The sequence below is a fragment of the Budorcas taxicolor genome, chromosome 16, assembly GCF_023091745.1.
Source record: "Budorcas taxicolor isolate Tak-1 chromosome 16, Takin1.1, whole genome shotgun sequence".
Taxonomy (NCBI): domain Eukaryota; kingdom Metazoa; phylum Chordata; class Mammalia; order Artiodactyla; family Bovidae; genus Budorcas; species Budorcas taxicolor.
In genome coordinates this window covers 54,830,276-54,850,257 of record NC_068925.1, presented here as the reverse complement: position 1 = coordinate 54,850,257, position 19,982 = coordinate 54,830,276, and the positions used below count along the sequence as shown (strand labels likewise).

The 19,982-nt window shown below is 40.8% G+C and overlaps 1 protein-coding gene across 1 annotated transcript in view; it reads left to right on the top strand.

The window, feature by feature from the left end:
* PDPN (podoplanin) overlaps positions 1-19,046 on the top strand; it is a 35,311-nt gene extending 16,265 nt beyond the window's left edge. Inside the window, exons 2-6 of the mRNA XM_052653768.1 lie at positions 7,750-7,868; positions 9,493-9,640; positions 15,706-15,744; positions 16,287-16,398; positions 17,217-19,046. Coding sequence (XP_052509728.1) covers positions 7,750-7,868; positions 9,493-9,640; positions 15,706-15,744; positions 16,287-16,398; positions 17,217-17,223 — 425 coding nt within the window. The 3' untranslated portion in view covers positions 17,224-19,046. The remainder of the gene's footprint in view (positions 1-7,749; positions 7,869-9,492; positions 9,641-15,705; positions 15,745-16,286; positions 16,399-17,216) is intronic.
* Positions 19,047-19,982: the final 936 nt, after the last annotated feature.

Genomic DNA, 19,982 nt, shown 5'->3' with positions numbered 1-19,982 from the left:
CCATCTTATCCTCTGTCATCCCCTTCTCACCCTGCCTTCAATCTTTTCCCAGCATCAGGGTCTTTTTCAATGAGTCAGCTCCTTGCGTCGTGGCCAAAGTATTGGAGTTTCAGCTTCAGCACTAGTCCTGATGAATACTTAGGGTTGATTTCCTTTAGAATTGAGTGCTTATCACTCCCCCAAAAAAGCATGAGGTAAAATCTAGTAAAGGACTCAGCACCATATGGGAACATCCTGCTTTACTCGGTTCATCCATTCATATTCTAAATGTTGTTATCCACAGAATGGCAACAGACGGTAAAAGTCTCACCTCTGAGGTTTCATGCTTATTTCCGATTGTTGGGATAGGGACTTTAGATGCTTTCCAGTTATTACCTGTCCAGTTCTTTCCCTTCCTGCTGCTCTGCCCTGGTGTAAGCACTGCCCACTTCTGCCTGGACAACAGTCTAAGTGATGCTCAGCTTCAGTCTGACGCTGGCATCTTCCAACACCTACATCTATTCTGTGGCACTAGAGTGGCTTCTGGGGCTGGAGTTAGGTCCCTCCCACACTCAGAGCATCTTCTGGCTGTAAAATTAAGTTCAAATCAAAACCCCTGTGTACAGAATTCCACCAGTCTGGCCCTCTACCCCTCCCCGGTCTTGTCTCTCACTGTCCAGCCACATTGATCAGCCTGTTTCTTAAGTGTGTGGTGCTGCAGTCTAGGCCTCAGGGTTAGTGAGACCAGCTTTTCACTTACCTGGCGATCACTCAGTCATTCGACAAATACTGAGTGTCTACTCTGTGCCAGTATCATAGACGATGGGGACATCAAGATGAAACAGCCTTTACTGAGCTTATGTTCTAGAGGGATAGTCAGTGAATATACTGATTCACTAATTGGTATGTTATGATTTCAGTGGGTGGTCAAGAAGCCTCCTGAGAAAATGCCCTTTAAGCAGAGATCTGAAGCGGGTGCAGGAACACCAGCTTGAGATTCTCCTTGTCTGCCTGTTGAGAGCCCCTCCTCCTCTCCCACCCCATCAGCATCCAAATCCATGAGAATGGAGACCTCACCTGGTTCACTTTTCTGTTTCCAGTGCCGAGAATGGGGCCCAGCATGCAGGTATCATTGTTTAGTCACTCAGTCAAGTCCCACTCTGCAACACTGTGGACTCTAGCCCACCAGGCTCCTTCATCCATGGGATTTCCCAGAAAAGATTACTGGAGTGGGTTGTCATTTCCTCCTCCAGATTCCAGGGGATCTTTCTGACCCAGTGATTGAACTCGCCTCACCTACACTAGCAGGCAGATTCTTTACACTTGAGCTATCAGGGAAGCCCCCGGCATGTCAGTTCAGTTCAGTTCAGTTCAGTTCAGTCACTCAGTCGTGTCCGACTCTTTGTGACCCCATGAATCGCAGCACGCCAAGCCTCCCTGTCCATCACCAACTCCCAGCATGTAGTAGGTGTGAAATAAATATTCTGGAAAATAGAGGTGAACTCAGAAAGGCTCCAATCTCCATCCCATCATTGCTGCTGCCTTTTTTTGTAGAGCCAAGAGTACCTCGGCTCTGAGAAGTACAGCCTTTGTAAGGCAGACCACGCCTGTCTTCTAACCTGCCACTTCTGGAACCCCAGTCCTAGAAAGGGAACTCATTTGAGGAAAATAGAGATTGTGGTCACTACATAATTAGACTGAGGGATTCTAACAGATGGTGTCTCATAAGAGGAGGTGAGATGCTCAAGGAAGCAACTGCTTTCTGTAACCAGGATTATAATTTAAGGGAGAGTGAGGATGGGAGTGAAAAGGAAGGATGTCAGAACCCAAGGAAGGGCATTTTCCAGGAAACAGCTACCCCAGAGGCACAAAAAAAAAGGGTTTGAGGGGCCAACGAGCAGTCCAAAACACTTGGCTTTGCATCTGCTCACTGACCAGGCCAACTACTTCTGACCTTGTTAAAGAAAGTTATTCTGGCACTTGTTCAAACAGTTGGAAGATTTTATTCAAGACTGTTGCCTCAGGGAAGAGAGATGGGGCTCAACTCTGAGTACAACCGGGACAGCTGAGGATTCATAGCCAAGAAGCAGAGAGAGGGGCAGTGGATGGAAAATTGTGAAGAAGAGACCTCAAAGGTAGGGGGATTCTTGCTAAAGGCAGGCCAGGGATTTAGAAATCAAAGGTGGGAGATGGAGAACTTGATTAGAGAGAATCAAGTGATTCTCTATAAACTGACTTAGCAGGGTTCTTGCTGAAACTAGACTCTAATGATAAACACTGAAGCCTGAGGACATGGCCTCACTGAGAGGAGGGCTCAGAGGAGTTTCAACAAAGGTTGGTCAAGGAAGGTCTTTGTCAGCCTCACTTTGCTCATCTGGTAAGTGGGGACAAACACACCAGCTTAATTTTTGGATGAAAATCAAATTTATATTCCTATTTTACATTGTGCTTCAAGATAAACACAGGACAAATAGAAAGATTCAGTGTAAAAACAAAAACTTATAGAAAAATGTAGATGAATATTTACATAATCTTGAGAAAGAGTTTGTAAGTATGTTATTCAGATAAAACAAGCTTAATAAGTTTGACTAATGGCAGACCTTGCCACTTACAAGATATATGCAAATGCCAATTAATTTAAAAAATTATTGCAGCATCTATTCCAAAGAATATATATTTTTCTGTTTTATCACTTTATTCTATCCCAGAAAACTTAAAGAAATATGCTTTATTTCCTGATTTTGTTAAATGCGACTTGAGCTTAGGTTGCATTTGCTTCATTTCCTTTTTCCTATTGCTATTTCAGTTCTCTGGATTAATTTATTTTTATTTACTTTGGACTGGACTGAGTCTTCATTGGTGTGTGGAGGTTTTCTCTAGCTGCAGCAAGTAGGGGCTACTCTACACTGACTTTGCCATGTGTGTGCTTCTTATTGTGGTGGCTTCTCTTGTTCTGCAGCACAGGCTCAGTAGTTGTGGCACTCAGGCTTAGTTGCTCTGTGGTGTGTGGAATCTTCCCAGACCAGGGATCAAAAGTCCTCTGCATTGGCAGGTAGATTCTTAACCACTAGACCACCAGGAAAGTCCCCTCTGGATTCATTTAATGGTGCCAGATGAGTGCTATGAACCAATTAGCCATGTAATATATTCATTAGATGCCAGAAAAGGTTATATATTAGTTCCCTGTCATACAGAGTGAAGTAAGTCAGAAAGAGAAGACAAATATGATTAACACGTAAATGTGAAATCTAGAAAATGGTACAGGTGAACCTATTTGCAAAGCAGAAATAGAGACACAGATGTAGAACAAATGTATGGACACCAGGTGGAAAGGGGAATGAATTGGAAGATGGGGACTGACGTATATACAATACTATGTATAAAATAGATAACTAATGAGAACCTAAAGCATAGCACAGGGAACCCTAGTCAATGCTCTGTGGTGACCTAAATGGGAAGGAAATCCAAGAATATATTCTTAAGGCATAAGAAGATTTTAAAATTATTTAAAGATGAATACCGTAAAAGAAAAATGGTCACAAGAGAAGACACTGCCATCAACCAGCAAACATAGCGAACAACTCAGCACCACAAATCAGAGAAATGTAAATAAAATCAAAAGGTTGAAAACACTTACTCAAAGGCTTAATCAAGAATTTGGGACTGTTGTAAGACAATCACAGTGACAGTGTAATTAATGTTCCATCAAATTCTAAATATTGTAAATGAAATGCCATCCCATAAATATATGAAAACAAGAATGATTTCTTTGGGCTATTAAATTTTGATGCAAAGATTAAAATGATTCCCTTGTGTTAATATTTAGTTATATCCAGCAGCTTCAGCTGCATGCAGCAAATTCTGATAAAGTCTCATTTCATTTTTATTCTGTTACAAATATTCTCTAATTTTCCTTGTTATGGCTTCTTAGATATACCTATCATTTAAAAGTGGACATTTCATTTCCAAATTCATAAAGTTTTTAAAGAATCTTTGATATTAATTTCTCAGTTTGATAGTTACCATTTAATGGTTCCTTCTCTGTAATCACCCTGTGTATTTTCAGTGTTTTAACTTTATTGAGGCTTTCAATGGCTAAATCAAAGATCTCTCTTGGTAAATGACACATTGCATTTGAAAATATCCGGGCTATTTTCAAATATCTTTTGATACTGATTTCTAACACAATTCCACAGTGATAACAGAACAGACTCTGAACGATTCCAATACCTTTAGGCCATGAAATTTTTGCATCTTGTTTTATGCACCTGGATATTTTCCAGTGTCTCCTGGTTTACAGTCTATGGGAACTTGAAAAGAATTTGTATCCTGCTGTTGTGTGAAAATTGTATAAATCTTAATTATGTTGAATTGGTTCATTGGCTTTTCTGTCTATTCATTCTGTTAAGTTTTGAGAGTTTGATATTGAAGCTCCAACTAAAAATCTTAATTTATCTACTTAAAAAGTAATTGTAATATGTAATTTTAATACATATGAAAATGCAGAACAATGTAACTTTGTTCTGTATTTTCCATATCTCCTGTAAATGTGTTGTCATACTTTCATAATTAAAAAACAAACAAAAAATTATTCATAACTAGTACTTTGATCCCCGATAAACATCTCTTCAGTGCTTATTGGCTCTCAAACACCTTACGGTCAAATCAATTTATCACATCATCTTCTTGGAAATAGTAGTTTTTAAAAGAATAACATGTACACACCAATTCCAAAGCATGTGGATGGCTTACAGACAGAGTTGAAAATTTCCATTGGTTCTGACCCACAGGCTAGGGGAGGCTGGGAGTGGCAGGAAGGTGTTCATATGAGCACAAGGGGACATCACTCTAGAACAGACTGTTATTGCGGGTTTGTCACTGCATTTACATAAACAGATGTGTGTGTTGACTATGCGCACACGTGTCTTAGGAAGAAGAAAATGATTGGAGAGGAAAGACAGCAACACGTGATCTGAATTTCACCATTCAAGAGAAAAGGATGTCAAATGCTGGCTGGACACTCAGCAGTTCATCCACAAAGCCTTCAGCCGAAATAATGAGAGGGACAAGTGAACATCTCTTGTTAAAGATCAACTTTCCCAGGGAGCAAAAAGAATGCCAGGGCAGCAAGACAAAAGACATGCCTCTTCATCATGAGTGTCATTCATAAAATGCCCTTTTGTCTATTCAGAGCAATTTTAGTCCTTGGCTCTGTGGGCCAAGGGTAGAAAAGAGCAAGAAGGAATTTTTATCGTTAGGCTTTCAATGAACTGAACTTTCTACGAAAGAATTCAACTTTAACTAACTTAATCCTGTACTTATTTTTTTTTTTTTAAGCAAGGGTGGTTTTTTGCTTTTTAAAGCTAGAGGATGCCATATGGTAAGTGATGTTGCTGAACACACCAGAAAATGTTTTTAAATGGATGGTTTGTTAAGTGTATTTGAACCTGGAATAGAAGAAAAGAAAATAGAATGCTAAGTTTTTTAATAAAGACTGCTTGCTTGGCAAAGGGATATTTCCCCTTGAAGTTGATAAATACATTTAACATTTGCTGTGATCATAATCTTAAATCCTTATTGAGAGCTGATCACTACCCCTACTCCCACCCCAGCAACCAGCCAGAAAGGGAGCAATCTATTTGCTGGCACTGAGGTATCAGTTAGTTGCTAACTAATGAAAGCCTTTCCCCACCCGAGATGAGAAAAAAATGCATACGCTTGGGAAGCACTGATTGGCAGCACCAGATCAGTAGTACTCAATGCAAAGAGAAGGCTCATGAAACAAGAGAATTTACTCTAGAGGCTTCCTTCTTCTGTGCATCAGCAAAGAAGCTGTGATCAAATATTTATCAGCTGTGCCTTTGGCTGAGCTATCTAAGCACAAGAGAAAGAAGGAATTTTAAGGCAAGGGCCGGACATCTGCTCTTTAATTAAGCACGTAAGTCTCCAACCACCCCCTCCCTCTTGCTCCTGAGCTGTATGTGCTTGCTTATTTTGCAACTGTACTTAGTCACGAAATTTCTTCCAGAGCCACTCTGAGTCTGGGGAGGGAACCCGTGACCAATGAGTCAGATTTGTTTTAACTTGTGAAAAGGGTTACTGATGAATTGAGATGGCATTCCTACTCGGTCAGGATAAACTCCAATCATTGCAGTAGAGTGTGAAGAAAAGGCCACTTCAAGTTGTCCTCCCTGCATCCCTGTCCCCCCTGCGTCCTGGAAATCAACTTGCGGTCCCACCCCACCGACTCCCTGCCCCTCTGGAAACCCTTCTCATTGGCACAACAGGGCCATTCGTCCCGTGGTGATGCAGAAAAGCCATGGCCAGGGGCTGTGAGGTCTCTCTTTAGTTTAGCTCTGGGTGCACTAAAAGTTCTGTTAGTTATCTCAGCACTCTTACAAGTATATTACTGATCCTCCCTTGTAGATGATGATCCCAACTGTAAAAGAAGAGTTTGAACTCTATGTCTATCTGTATAAGGTCTGTAGTTAGAGCCAGTGGGCTTAATCATTCAAGCAGACAGCAGTCTCAAAATCAAATGGAGCACGAGGTCGGTTTTAACAAGAAGGAACACCTGCTTTTGGACATTCTGATTTAGTAGGTTTGGGATAGAGCCTGCTAATCAACTTTTTTTTTTTTTAAGTTTACTATCTAGCTTTATTTTACTTCTTTTTTTTAATGTATTTATTTTTAATTGGAGGATAATTGCTTTACAATGTTGTGTTGGTTTCTGCCACACATCAAAATCAATCAGCCATAGGTATACATATGTCCCTTTGCACTTGAACCTTCAACTACCACCCCATCCTACCTCTCTGGGTTATCACAGAGCACTGGGTTGAGCTCCCTGAGGCATACGGCAAATTTCCACTGGGTATCTATTTTATTAATACATATGGTAATGGATGGGGCTTCCCGGGTGATTCAGAATGGTAAAGACCGTGCCTGCAATGCAGGAGACCTGGGTTTGAGCCCCGGGTTGGGAAGATCCCCTGGAGAAGGGAATGGCAACCCACTCCAGTATTGCTTGGAGAATTCCACGGACAGAGGAGCCTGACAGGCTAGTCGGTGGCGTGTCAGAGTTGGACACTGAGTGACCAACAGTTTGACAGTTGCATGGCAATGTATATATGTTAATGCTACTCTCTTCAATTCGCCCCATCCTCTCCTTCCTTCACCGCGTCCACAAGTTTGTTCTCTATGTCTGTGTCTTTACTGTTGCCCTACAAATAGGTTCATTAGTACCGTTTTTCTGGATTCCATGTATATGCATTAATATATGATATTTATTTTCCTCTTTCCAACTTACTTCACTCTTTATAACAGAGAGCCTACTAATCAATATGTTCAGAAAACTTTCCAGACTCTAATTGAGAATTTTTCTGGGTCTATATGAAATTCTATTAACCTAAATGCATTAATTCTTAATATGAAATGGCACCAGAAAGAATCAGGTTCATTATTGAAAGAAAAGTCAAGGTGTAAACACACACACACACACACACACCCCACTGTCCAGCACGCCTCAGTGGGAACCAGGGAGGGTCTGGCTGCTTCACCTTTTTGGAGTCCCATCTTCCTTTATTTTACAATGGAGATGACCAGGTTGTTCTATATATGTAGAATGGTTTGTGTTAAGCCAGAATGAAAACTCCCTAAAAAGGAAAAAATACCCAAAAGAAATGAAAAAATAAAATCTGATTGTAGCTGACCAGTTAGGCCTGCCCATATGATTTCACCTGGAGGTCTGACTCAGTCTCCCCTTTTCAGCCAGCACGGTCCGGCCAGAAGATGATGTGACTACAGGTGTGAAAAATGAGCAGACGACCCTGGGTGTGGAAGATTACATGACAACCCCAGCTGCCAGTAAAGAATCCTTGGCAACTCCGGTGAGTGTAGCAGGAAGAGAGGAAGTTGCTTCATAGGCATGTGATCACATGCAAGGATATTTTGAGACTGGCTTATTTCAGTATACTTGAGCATAATGCCCCCAGTGTTAATCCATGTTGTAGCATGTGTAAGAATATTTTCCCTTTGGAGGTTGAATAATATTCCACTGTATGTAAGTAAATATTACATTTTCTTCATGCATTTGGATTGCTTCCAGCTCTTGGCTATTGTGAATAATGCTGCTATGAACATGGACGTGCAAATAGCTTCCAAACCCTGCTTTTAATTCTTTTGGGTTTATACTCAGAAGTAGCATTGCTGGATCATATGCTAGTTCTATTTTCGATTTTTCTGAGGACATCCATTCTGTTTTTCCCTAGCGTTGCAACCATTCTGCAACCCCATCAACAGTGCACAATAGTTCCAATTTATTTTCTGTTCTTTTGATAGTAGCCATCCTACCTGGTATGAGGTGATAATCTCATTGTGCTTTTGATTTGTTTTTCTCTGATAATTAGTGCGATTGAGTATCTTTTGCATGTTTGTTGACAGTTCTGTACTTTATTTGGAGATTGATTTACTCAAGTCTTTTTTCCCATTTTTAAAATCAAGTTATTAGATTTTTTTGTTATTGATTTATAGGAGTTCTGTATACTTTTATCAGATAATATGATTTGTGAGTATTTTCTCCCATTCCATAGGTCACCTTTTCATTCTGTTGATTGTGTCCTTTGATGCACAAAGTTTTTAAGCTTGATATAATTCCACTGATCTATGTTTGTTTGTTTTTTTGCCTGTACTCATTAGCTTGTTGAATGCTATATTGACATGAACTTTGGAGTTGAACAGAACCATTTCCAATTCTTATTCTGTTGCTTGTTGACTATGTGAGCTTGGGCATATTATCTCATCTCTCTAAGCCTTGTTCATATTATAGGGCTAATAATAGAATTTACTACTTGAAACTTCCCTGGTGGTCCAATGGTTAAGAATCTGCTTTCCAGTGCAGGGATATGGGTTCAATCCCTGGTTGTGGAACTAAGATCCCACATGCTGTGGGGCAGCTAAGCCCATGTGCTGCAACTACTGAGCTTGCACACTCTGGAGCCCTCGAGTCACAACTAGAGAAGCCCACACCCAGCAAGAAAGACCCAAAGCAGCCAAAAATAACTAAAAAAAAAAATAGAACTTACTTCTTAGGGTTTTTTGTGGTGTTAATGCAGAGGTATTTAGAGGGCATAGCAAATGGTAAGCTCTGGGGGAGAAAGGGCATTAAAAATAATACAACATAATATGTGCTGAATAAACGTTACAGGGAAAAAAAGTACCCTTCAAGTTCAAGGGAGGAAAAGAATTAATGCCTGGTGACCCAGTATTTTCTAAAAAGTTACACCTCAGGAAGTCAGCATGCTCAACATTTGGGATTTATTTCTGGAGTAGACATGATTTTATTCCTGTCTCCACTCTTGTTTCTTGTGCTTGTTATCTTGTTTCCACTTTAAATTTATGTCATCATATAGCTTATATATTTATGCTACTTCAAGTCCATTTCTGACATAAGATAAAGTATATATTTTACAGTATTAAGTCTTATTTCTGTTTTGCCTTTTACATCTCCAATAGATGCCAACAGGAACAGAGAATGTAACACACGGTCGCAGAGAAGATCTACCAACTGCCGAAAGCACAACAGCCAAGAGCACACCTGCCAAGAGCACACCTGCCAAGAGCACAGTCCACACCCATGTACCAGCGACTAGTCACTCCCAGGGTAAGAAAAACAGTCACCCCAGTATGGGTTGATCTTCTTTTGCACCATCAATGCATTCCCCAAAATCCAGGGGCAAATATAATCATCAATATGGCACGTGTTGAAATGTAAGCACGAATTTTGAACCAAGCTTTGTGTGGTAGGTTCAGAGTTCATATTTATTGGGTTGTTGAATTCTGCTCTCTACTTCAAATGACACCTAGTGATAATGCCCCCACAAAAGTAAGTGAGATAGCTACTAGTGTCATATTGCTGACCCTAAGCTGATATAATGCTACACAAAAAAACTTTGTGTTGACACCCAAGAGGGTAACAGTTAGCCAACCTATGTATATCTTAGTAGATTCTGTCCTAACATTGAAACTCGACATTCAAAAAACTATGATCATGGTATCCAGTCCTATCAGTTCCTGGCAAATAGAAGGGGGAAAAGTGGAAGCAATAACAGATTTTGTTTTCTTAGGCTCCAAAATCACTATGAATGGTGACTGCAGTGAAATTAAAAGACACTTGCTCCTTGGAAAGAAAGTTATGCCAAACCTAGATAGCATATTAAACAAAAGCCTGTATAGTCAAAGCTATGGGTTTTCCAGTAGTCATGCATGGATATGAGAGTTAGACCATAAAGAAGGCTGAATGCCAAAGAATTGATGCTTTTGAACGGAGGTCCTTGAGAAGACTCCCTTGGACTGCAAGGAGATCATGCCACTCAACACTAAATAAAACCTGAGTATTCATTGGAAAGATTGATGCTGAAGCTGAAGTTCCCAATATCTGATGCAGGGAGCTAACTCATTGGAAGAGACCCTGATGCTGGGAAAGATTGAAGGCAAAAGGAGAAGGGAGCAGGAGAGGATGATATGGTTCGATAGGATCACCAACTCAGTGGACATGAATTTGAGCAAACTCCAGGAGATAGTGGAAGACCAAGGAGCCTGGTGTGCTGGAGTCCATGGGGTCACAAAGAGTTGGACACAACTTAGTGACTGAACAGCAATAACATTGCTAACATTTACCATCTTACTGTACCTTGAGTTCATATCTGTACACATGATGCAAGAATCTATTCTAAGCCTGTCTTACCAGGCTTTGGGGTTATACTTTACAGCTGGTATATGCAGCAATGTGAATGGAGGCGCGCCTTGGGGAGAAATCCTGAAGGACAGCTTTGAGTCTACATCACTATTATGAGGTTTAGACCATCACTAATGGTTGTGAGGAAAGACGATTGCCATTACAACCTAGTAAGAAGAAGAGCTTCCTATTTCCAGAGCTTTCTTGAAAGAAATTCAGGTGTTTGGGCTATTTTTTAAATATGACTTATTTTGTAGTAGATAAGGGTGGAAGAGAAAAGGGACTAATCTTCTAGTAACTGCAATGAATGCTTTGCTAACCTGAGCAATTTCCTATCATAGGTACCTAGTTAGGTGTTTTCATCTTTAAATGAAAGTAAACATAAGGACCTCTCCTGAACCCATGATTCCTAAAGCCAGTTGCACAGCTGAACACCCAGAAAGTTATTCCTTATTGTTGGATATACAATTCCCAATCACCAATCTGTTTTTTAAAACTCTAAAGCACTTTTGCAGATTTTTTAAATGCTTTGTATTTGTATACCTATGGTCACAGCAGCATTATACACCATAGTTGAAATATGGAAGCAACCCAACTGTCCATGAAAAGATGATTGGGTAAACAAAATGTGTCATATACATGCAATGGAATATTATTTAGCCTTTAATAGGAAGAAAATTCTCACACATGCTATAACATGGATGAACCTTGAGGACTAAATGGAATAAACCAGTCACCAAAAGACAAATACTCTGTGATTCCACTTAGATGAGGTACATAGAGTAGTCAAAATCAAAGAAAGCAGAATGGTGGTTGCCAGGGGTTGGGGAGGGGAGGGAATGGAGATGGGTAGAGAGTATCAGTTTTGCAAGGTGAAGAGTTATGGAGATGGATGGGGCTGATGGTTGCACACCAGGTGAATGTACATGATACCATCAGAGTATACTTTAAACTGGTGAAGATAGTAATGTTTATATTATGCGTATTCTACTACAAAGATAGAAAAGTTTCATCATATGCTTAGAAAATGATGCCTATGGGTTACTCTAAGATACTAAAGAAATGGTTGGCATTAAACACCAGAGCAAACTAAATAGGGTTAAACAAGGAAAGAATCAATATAATTAATCATTGGAAACATTTCAAAATTTTGGAGAAGCATTGATCATTTGTAATAAGAGCTGACAGCTTATTCATGGCAAGCCGAAAATGGAGCATTCCAAGTTGAGTGTTTTTTTTAATATCATACCAGAATATTTCTCCTATTCCTTAAAAAGAAAATGTCTCAATTTCCTGGAAAATATTCATGATTACTTTCTTGTCTGTCCTCTTCCCCACCCTGTCACAAATACTGTGACTTATGGCACATTCCTACTTCATGCATCAATGTTCCAAGAAATTTTCACATGTGAGTTAAAATGTAATTATAAACACTTGACTTTTTAAGAGGTAATTTTATTAGGACTGCAAATGCCTTTACCATCAAATGCCCAAGTTTGATGATATTCATGTGCATGATACATTCAAGTGATCACAGTCGGTGTAATTGGGAAGAGGCTTGGGGAGTATAAGGCTAGTAAACTTTAATTTAGTGATGAGTCATCCACAAACTTTATTTTAGTAATATATTTTCTGGAAAATGGTGTCATGATGGTGGTAATGTTATGTTATGAGCCCAGTATGTTGTGTCATGAGCCACCATGTTAAGACATGAAAAGCAAATGTTTGACCCGTCTCTACTGGTAGTTGTCAGCCAGGTATAACATTTAGGGAGTTGATAGGATGACACCTTTCTTCTGGGCAGGCCTCAAACCCAGAAGTCTCCCAGCTGTTTTTTTATGTGAGTTGGCATGATTAGCTTGAGTTCCATGTAAATGTTCTAGAGCCATGGGGTCAGCTCATGCAGGAAGAGATGGGTTCAAGGACCTGTACTCTGGGGCCATGAAGTTAAAAGACACTTGCTACTTGGAAGGAAAGCTATAACAAACCTAGACATTACATTAAAGAGCAGAGACATCACTTTGCTAAAAAACATCCATGTAGTGAAAGTTATGGTCTTTCCAGTAGTCATGTATGGATGTGAGAGTTGGACCACAAAGAGGGCTGAGAACTGAAGAACTGATGCTTTCAAACTGTGGTGTTAGAGAAGACTTTGAGAGTCCCTTGGACTGCACAGAGATCAAACTAGTCAATCCTAAAGGATATCAACCCTGAATATTCATTGGAAGGACTATTGCTGAAGCTTCAGTATTTTGACCACCTGATGCAAACAGTTGACTCTTTGGTACAGACCATGATGCTAGGAAAGATTGAGGGCAGGAGGAGAAGGGGACGACAGAGGATGAGATGATTGGATGGCATCACTTGACTCAGTGGACATTAGTTTGAGCAAATTCCTGGAGATAGTGGAGGACAGAGGAGACTGGCAGGCCGCAGTCCATGGGGTCTTAAAGAATCAGACACAACTTAGCTATTGAACAATGACAGCTCTGGGGCCATCTTGAAAGGATGTCTTTTTTTTTTTTTTGGAAGATGGACCTGATACAGAGTGGATAACTTCTTTTCTTTCCAAATCAACCATTAGAAAAAGTAACCGTCTTATAGTTGATGGTTGGCTGGTTCCACTTTTGATTAGGAGAGTATTGGATATCTGATATTTTTCAAATCGTGAGCTAAGATTCTAGGGCTGAGCCTGATTAAATCACATCTCTCTGTTGTCTCATTAAATTAAGGCCTCGCGACTTTTTCTTCATAAACAACTACCACCCAGAAGAGTGAAGGGCTCAGTATACCAAGAAGTTGATGGGAGAAACAAAAGGCCTTTTATTTTTTAATAGAATTGTGTAAAAATTATCTAAAGAAAAAATTGTTATTTCTTACTTCCAGAGAGGTATTCATAGTTAAGCAACTTATATCCACATGCTAGGTAAATAAGAATATTCACATTTGAACCACTAAATTAGAGTTAGCTGCAGATAGAAATCCTATAATAATAGCGCCATAAATACAAAGGGAATTCCAGAAAAACATCTACTTCTGCTTTATTGACTACGCCAAAGCCTTTGACTGTGTGGATTACAACAAACTGCGGAAAACTCTTAGAGATGGGAATACCAGACCACCCTACCTACCACCTGAAAATCTGTATGCAGGTCAAGAAGCAACAGTTAGAACTGGACATGAAACAACAGACTGGTTCCAAATAGGGAAAGGAGTACATCAAGGCTGTATATTGTCACCCTGCTTATTAAAGTTATATGCAAAGTACCTCATGAGAAATGCCAGGCTGGATGAAGCACAAGCTGGAATCAAGACTGCCGGGAGAAATACCAATAACCTCACATATGCAGATGACACCACCCTTATGGCAGAAAGTAGAAAAGAACTAAACAGCCTCTTGATGAAAGTGAAAGAAGAGGGTGAAAAAGTTGGCTTAAAACTCAACATTCAGAAGACTAAGATCATGGCATCTGGTCCCATCATTTCATGGCAAATAGATGGGGAAACAAACGGAAATAATGAGAGAGTTTATTTTTGCTGCTGCTGCTGCTGCTAAGTCACTTCAGTTGTGTCCGACTCTGTGCGACCCCAGAGACAGCAGCCCACCAGGTTCTCCCGTCCGTGGGATTTTCCAGGCAAGAACACTGGAGTGGGCTGCCATTTCCTTCTCCAATGCATGAAAGTGAAAAGTGAAAGTGAAATCGCTTAGTCGTGTCCGACTCTTCTCGACCCCATGGACTGCAGCCCACCAGGCTCCTCGGCCCATGGGATTTTCCTGGCAAGAGTCCTGGAGTGGGGTGCCATCGCCTTCTCCGACTCTATTTTTGGGGGGCTCCCAAATCACTGCAAATGATGACTGCAGCCATGAAATTAAAAGATACTTGCTCCTTGGAAGAAAAGCTATGACCAACCTAAATAGCATACTAAAAAGCAGAGATATTACTTTGCCAACAAAAGTCTGTCTAGTCATAGCTATGGTTTTTCCAGTAGTCATGTATGGATGTGAGAATTGGAGTATAAAGAAAGCTGAGCACTGAAGAATTGATGCTTTTGAGCTGTGGTGTCAGAGAAGACTCTTGAGAGTCCCTCGGACTAAAAGGAGATCAAACCTGTCAATCCTAAAGGAAATCAGTCCTGAATACTCAGTGGAAGGACTGATGCTGAAGCTGAAACCCCAATACTTTGACCACCTGATGGGAAAAAGTGACTTATTAGAAAAGACCCTGATGCGGGGAGAGATTGAAGCTAGGAGGAGAAAGGGACAACAGAGGATGAGATGGTTGGATGGCATCACCAACTCAATGGACACAAGTTTGCGCAAGCTCCGGGAGTTGGTGATGGACAGGGAAGTCTGGTGTGCTGCAGTCCATGGGGTCACAAAGAGTTAGACATGACAGCAACTAAACTGAATGAACTGAAAATACAAAGGGTATAGTCTCATTAAGCTTAAGTGCCCTGTAAGATCTGGATTTTCTATGAAAGAAAAGGAAATTGATATCACAAGATGGGTGATATCACAGTCTTGACCACAACTTCCAAAACATTTTGCTCTCAAAATGATGTTTCTTCAAAATAAACCTCCTCCCAATGGGTGAGTTTTTCATGATCTTGACTTTGTACCAAAAATCAACAGCCTTGGATTCTTTTGTTACCCTAACTTCTGAAATCTTTGGCCATTTATTTAAGATCTCTCTGGGCGAGTTACCTTGATTCTGCTCTCTACAGTGGGTGGTGAAAAAAGTAACATTTACCAAAAAACTATGGACTCATAGGTGTGAAGAAGCATTCATAAATTCAATAAATAATAGTTTTAAAGACAGGATCACATCAGAGCCTGCTTAAAAGTCCCCTGATCCAATTTACTTAAGAAATTATCCTCTTTGCTTGTGTTTTACTACCTTCCACTTAGAGTAAATCCATCTTCTGCCAATTGTTAAATTATAGTTACTAACTCCTAATAATTCTATATCATTGCAACTCTCTCTTTATAGGGAAAACAGATGGAGAAAAACCAAAAAGCACTCAGAAAGGTGGGTTGATTTTGTTATCAAAACTTTCTTACAGGAGTTTTTAAGAAGGTTTCTTTGAACTTTAATCTTTGTGATGAATTAACATTCTTTCCTGGATTGTAATCAACTGGGAGCAGAAAACCTTTTGAAAATGTTTCAAATCTCTTAAGAGAGAAAAGGGAATTGCCTGTATTTGAAAATAAGCAAATCACAAGTGAGTCTTCACAACAGCTGTGGAGAATGGTGTCATATCACAGTTTATGGTTCCTAAGAATGGAAATAGGGGCTAATTTAATAGCCATGTGTACACAAAAGCTACCCATTAATTAACAGTGAAGCCACTTAGTCAGAGTGATATGCTGCTTGATATATCTTGAGATCCAGAAATCTTTCTGTGATTAGATTAACCCCAGCTTTTCTCCCCTTCTAAGTCACCTCCTACTAGATAGATAGAGGACAAACATAGAGCATCATTTGTTATCTACAGTGGGCCTATGACATTGCTTATTGCTGCTGTATTGTTCATCTGGGGACTATGCTTTTTTTTTTTCTGTCTCATTCAGGTGGCTTTTCAGTGGGGACCCTGGTTGGAATCATTGTTGGGGTCTTACTAGGCATCGCAGTCATTGGTGGAATCATCTCTGTGATTGTTCGGAAAATGTCGGGACGATACTCGTAAGTATAAACCTTAGGCTCTTGTGATAGGTAAATGAAGCGAGTGGTTTCCAACCTTTGAGCTAATACACACTCTAAATAAAGATCATGTGCAGAAGCCACCAACCTCCCTAAGCACTGCATCTGAAGCGTCCTCTTGTAGGTTTCCAAGAGAGCACCCCAGATGGCTCTTCAGCCATTGATTGATTTCCATTCAATCTGACCCAATTTGACCTCTTAATTTTCCGACTCAGTGAACTTGAAGGAAAACCCAAACCAAGTTTTAATGACACCCAATCACCCTACTACCAGTCATCAGAGGTAGGTGGTTCTCAGAAGAACATTAGTGGCAGAGCAAGGACCCTATTCCAATGAGGAGTTCCACTGGTGCTGGGGCCCCTCCCTCCACTCCTGACCCGCAGGCATTCATGCACCCAAGGAAAGGAGTTATTTCTCCATTAAAATTTCCTAGGAATTCAGAGCATTTCAAATTCATAGCCAGAGGAAAACATTTTCTTATTTCTGTTGGGGAGATAATATATGATTAAATGGGGAGAGGATGAATGTTATATGACTGGGGGAGGGGGTGGTCACGGGACACAAGCCGAAATACAGTTGCAGATTTATGGGTCTGGAAATGCCCGGGAACCTGACCCTAGGTCAGGCCTGAATTTTATCCTGAGAATCAGGCCTGGAGGAGGGATGAGCAGGGAGAAAAGAGCTCCAGGACCCAGAACTGGAAGATGTAGAAAAAGGACCATCAGAACAGTGACTCACCAGGTTAGTAGTCACAATGCCAGTAGATGAAGTGACAGTCACCTTTCTCTTTGTCTTCACAGGCCCTAAAGTGCTGAAGAATCGTGCTGTCCTGCAATACATTTTAAAAAAGAGTTTCCGACATCCCCCCGACCCGCCCGCCGCCTCGTCCCTGAGCACATGGAGAAGATGACCCGTGGAATTGCTTCACCACCACACTCAAAATCCACGGTGATCCCTCCACTCGCTAAAACTAACCTAAGGAAAGAGTATTCATAAGACGTGCTCCTATAAGCCTTTGTCTTTTGAAAAAAAAAAAAATAATGTTATAATATAAATTTTGCGTGTGATTTGAAAGGCAAAATGCATAGAAAATGGAGCAAAGCTGTGTTAAACCTGATTTGTAACTAAACAGACAATAGATTGGGTTGGCCAAAAAGTTTGTTAAGGTTTTTACCGTAAGATCTTACAGAAAAATCTGAACAAACTTTATGGCCAACACAATCATTCAGTGAATGTCAGAAGCTGTAATTGTCTTTGTTTTTGTCTTTGTAATTAGCCTTTGTTTTGACTCTCCTCTGTTATTGTTAAAATGCAAAAGAATCTGAAAATATTTATACCAATGGCATCCTTGGGAGTAGAGCTATGTCGGTTAGTGGCATAAGTCCTTTGCAGTTTCTGATCTGTTAAACATACACATTCCAGTCCAGTGGGGTCCGTTTTTAGAGCCTGATTTGGTATGGATAGTGAAGTAGAAAATTTATACTTGTATAATATGTAATTAGCAACTGGCTTTCACTGGTCCAGATAAAGCATTTCAAAGACATCTATTTTAGATCATAAATAGAAGTCTTACTTTGGGGAAGGCATTTTGTTTCTCACACCAAGGGTCTCGGTGTACTCTGCTGTCTTCTCCATCGATGACTTGATGAGTCAAAGGTTTGTTTGTATACAAGTATAAATTTTTTGCTTCCATTTTCCTCAGATGATAGAGATCCAGACCTGACGGGTGGCCTTCTCACTTCCCCATCACCCAAGTCCTCCATATTGGCGTCTTTGTTCTGGAATATGAGGACCTCAGCCCTGGGTGCAAAAAAGGCTGTGGAGGCCCAGTGATGCCAGAGGCTCCGGTGTTCCAGGAACTGAGAGCCGCAGTGGTCCCCAAACCCTGCGTGTGCTTGTGACAAACAAAACCTGTCAGCTTCCTAGCATTTACTTTCTGCTTCAGAGGAAAGAAATGGGAATGCTAATTTTTAAAAAGCAACTGGATTTAGAGACTTTATCTTAAAATGGAAGCTGTTTCTGATTTTCACGAGATCCCACATATTTCAGTGGGGTCATGATTGACAATTCTGTATTGGCACCATGCAGCTCAGGACATTTCCCATAGGCCACTCCCCTACACAAAAAGGTTTTACGCTGAGCTGTGTCACAGCTGTGGTTATACATTTCTGATAGCCTCTGAATTCATCAGGTTCATAAAACAGGAAAAAGTAGACCATCAGTCAGAAAGCCTGGCCTGTTCCCCTACCTTTTGCAGTAATGGGTGGATGTAATTTTAAACGGTATGCCCTTGTGTCACGCAAGTCCAGCTAGTCCAATATCCCAGGTTCAATATTTGAACATCAACTGATAGAGAAAATGGGCTTTGGAAATGCTTTATGAATCTCTTAAATACCCTTCCATTTCATCACTCAGATTTCTGAACAGGAGTTGGGAATAATGTTAATTTCCTCTTTCTTATTCTCTTTTTTTTTCTCACTGTGAAAAATAATAGTCAACCCCAAGTCATACACTGGACCCATCACCTGCTGGGACAGGGCTATGGATTTCCTGGTCACATCTGTGTTGTGCTCAATGCAGTGTAGACATGTTTTAAAATAAAACAGATGATTGAGTATAACAGTGAGTCAGATTTGTGATTGGGAATCTCCATCAAGGTTGGATCACCCCTGAGTACATCTCCAGAAAAGATTACACATTATATAGACATCTGCCTCTTGACTTGATTGAGAGTGAATTATAAATGGTCATAGGAGGTACATCCATGGGGAAGAAATATAACTGGACCTTTTACCCAGGGCTCTGCCAAAGTAGGGAAGTTAAGGTCAAGTGGAGGAATGGGAGGAAAAGTGGAACTTTGGGATTAGTTTTGCTCACTCTGGTCACAAAATGTTAACCAGGTTTTGCCTGGCTCCTGATTTCTCTGCCCTGGAGACTGGAGCCAGGAAAGGGCCGCAGTTATACCTTGCTCGTGCCAGCCTACCTGGGAACCTGACCTCAGGTGGGTAGGGCTTGACCACCTAAGAAAAGGTGGTAATAACTGTTGTGAAGGTTTTCTAACCGCCTATGGCCTGGGATGCACATCGCTGCAGAATCCCTGTTCCTGGGACATCTCACTGCTTCTCGACCCTCAGCGCAAGCACTCTGCAGCATCTAGAGACTGGAGCGGCCAGGCCCTCCGTCAGTCTGCCTACTCCCGCCCCGCCCCATATGGGACTCTAAGGCCACACCTGCGTCTCTCCCCTCCAACCCTATCTCTATTCGTAAAGGTTGGATTTAGCATCATACCTTCCTCATAATACTCAGTTTTTGTTAAGGCAGGGTTGTTGAATTTGCCAGATGTCTGGAATCCTGAGTGCCTGTTTCTAGGCGAAACTAACAGGAGAGGACTTGAAACTAGCCATTTTCTAGGAGAAAACTAACCACATCCACCTAAGTCCTACAGACTCCCAGGCCATCTGCTATGTCATGTCAATTTATACACGCCACCTGCAGGAAACTATTGGGACCAAACAGACTGCCAAGAGCACTGGGACTTTAAGGAAGCAACTCCATCCTCTCTTCTC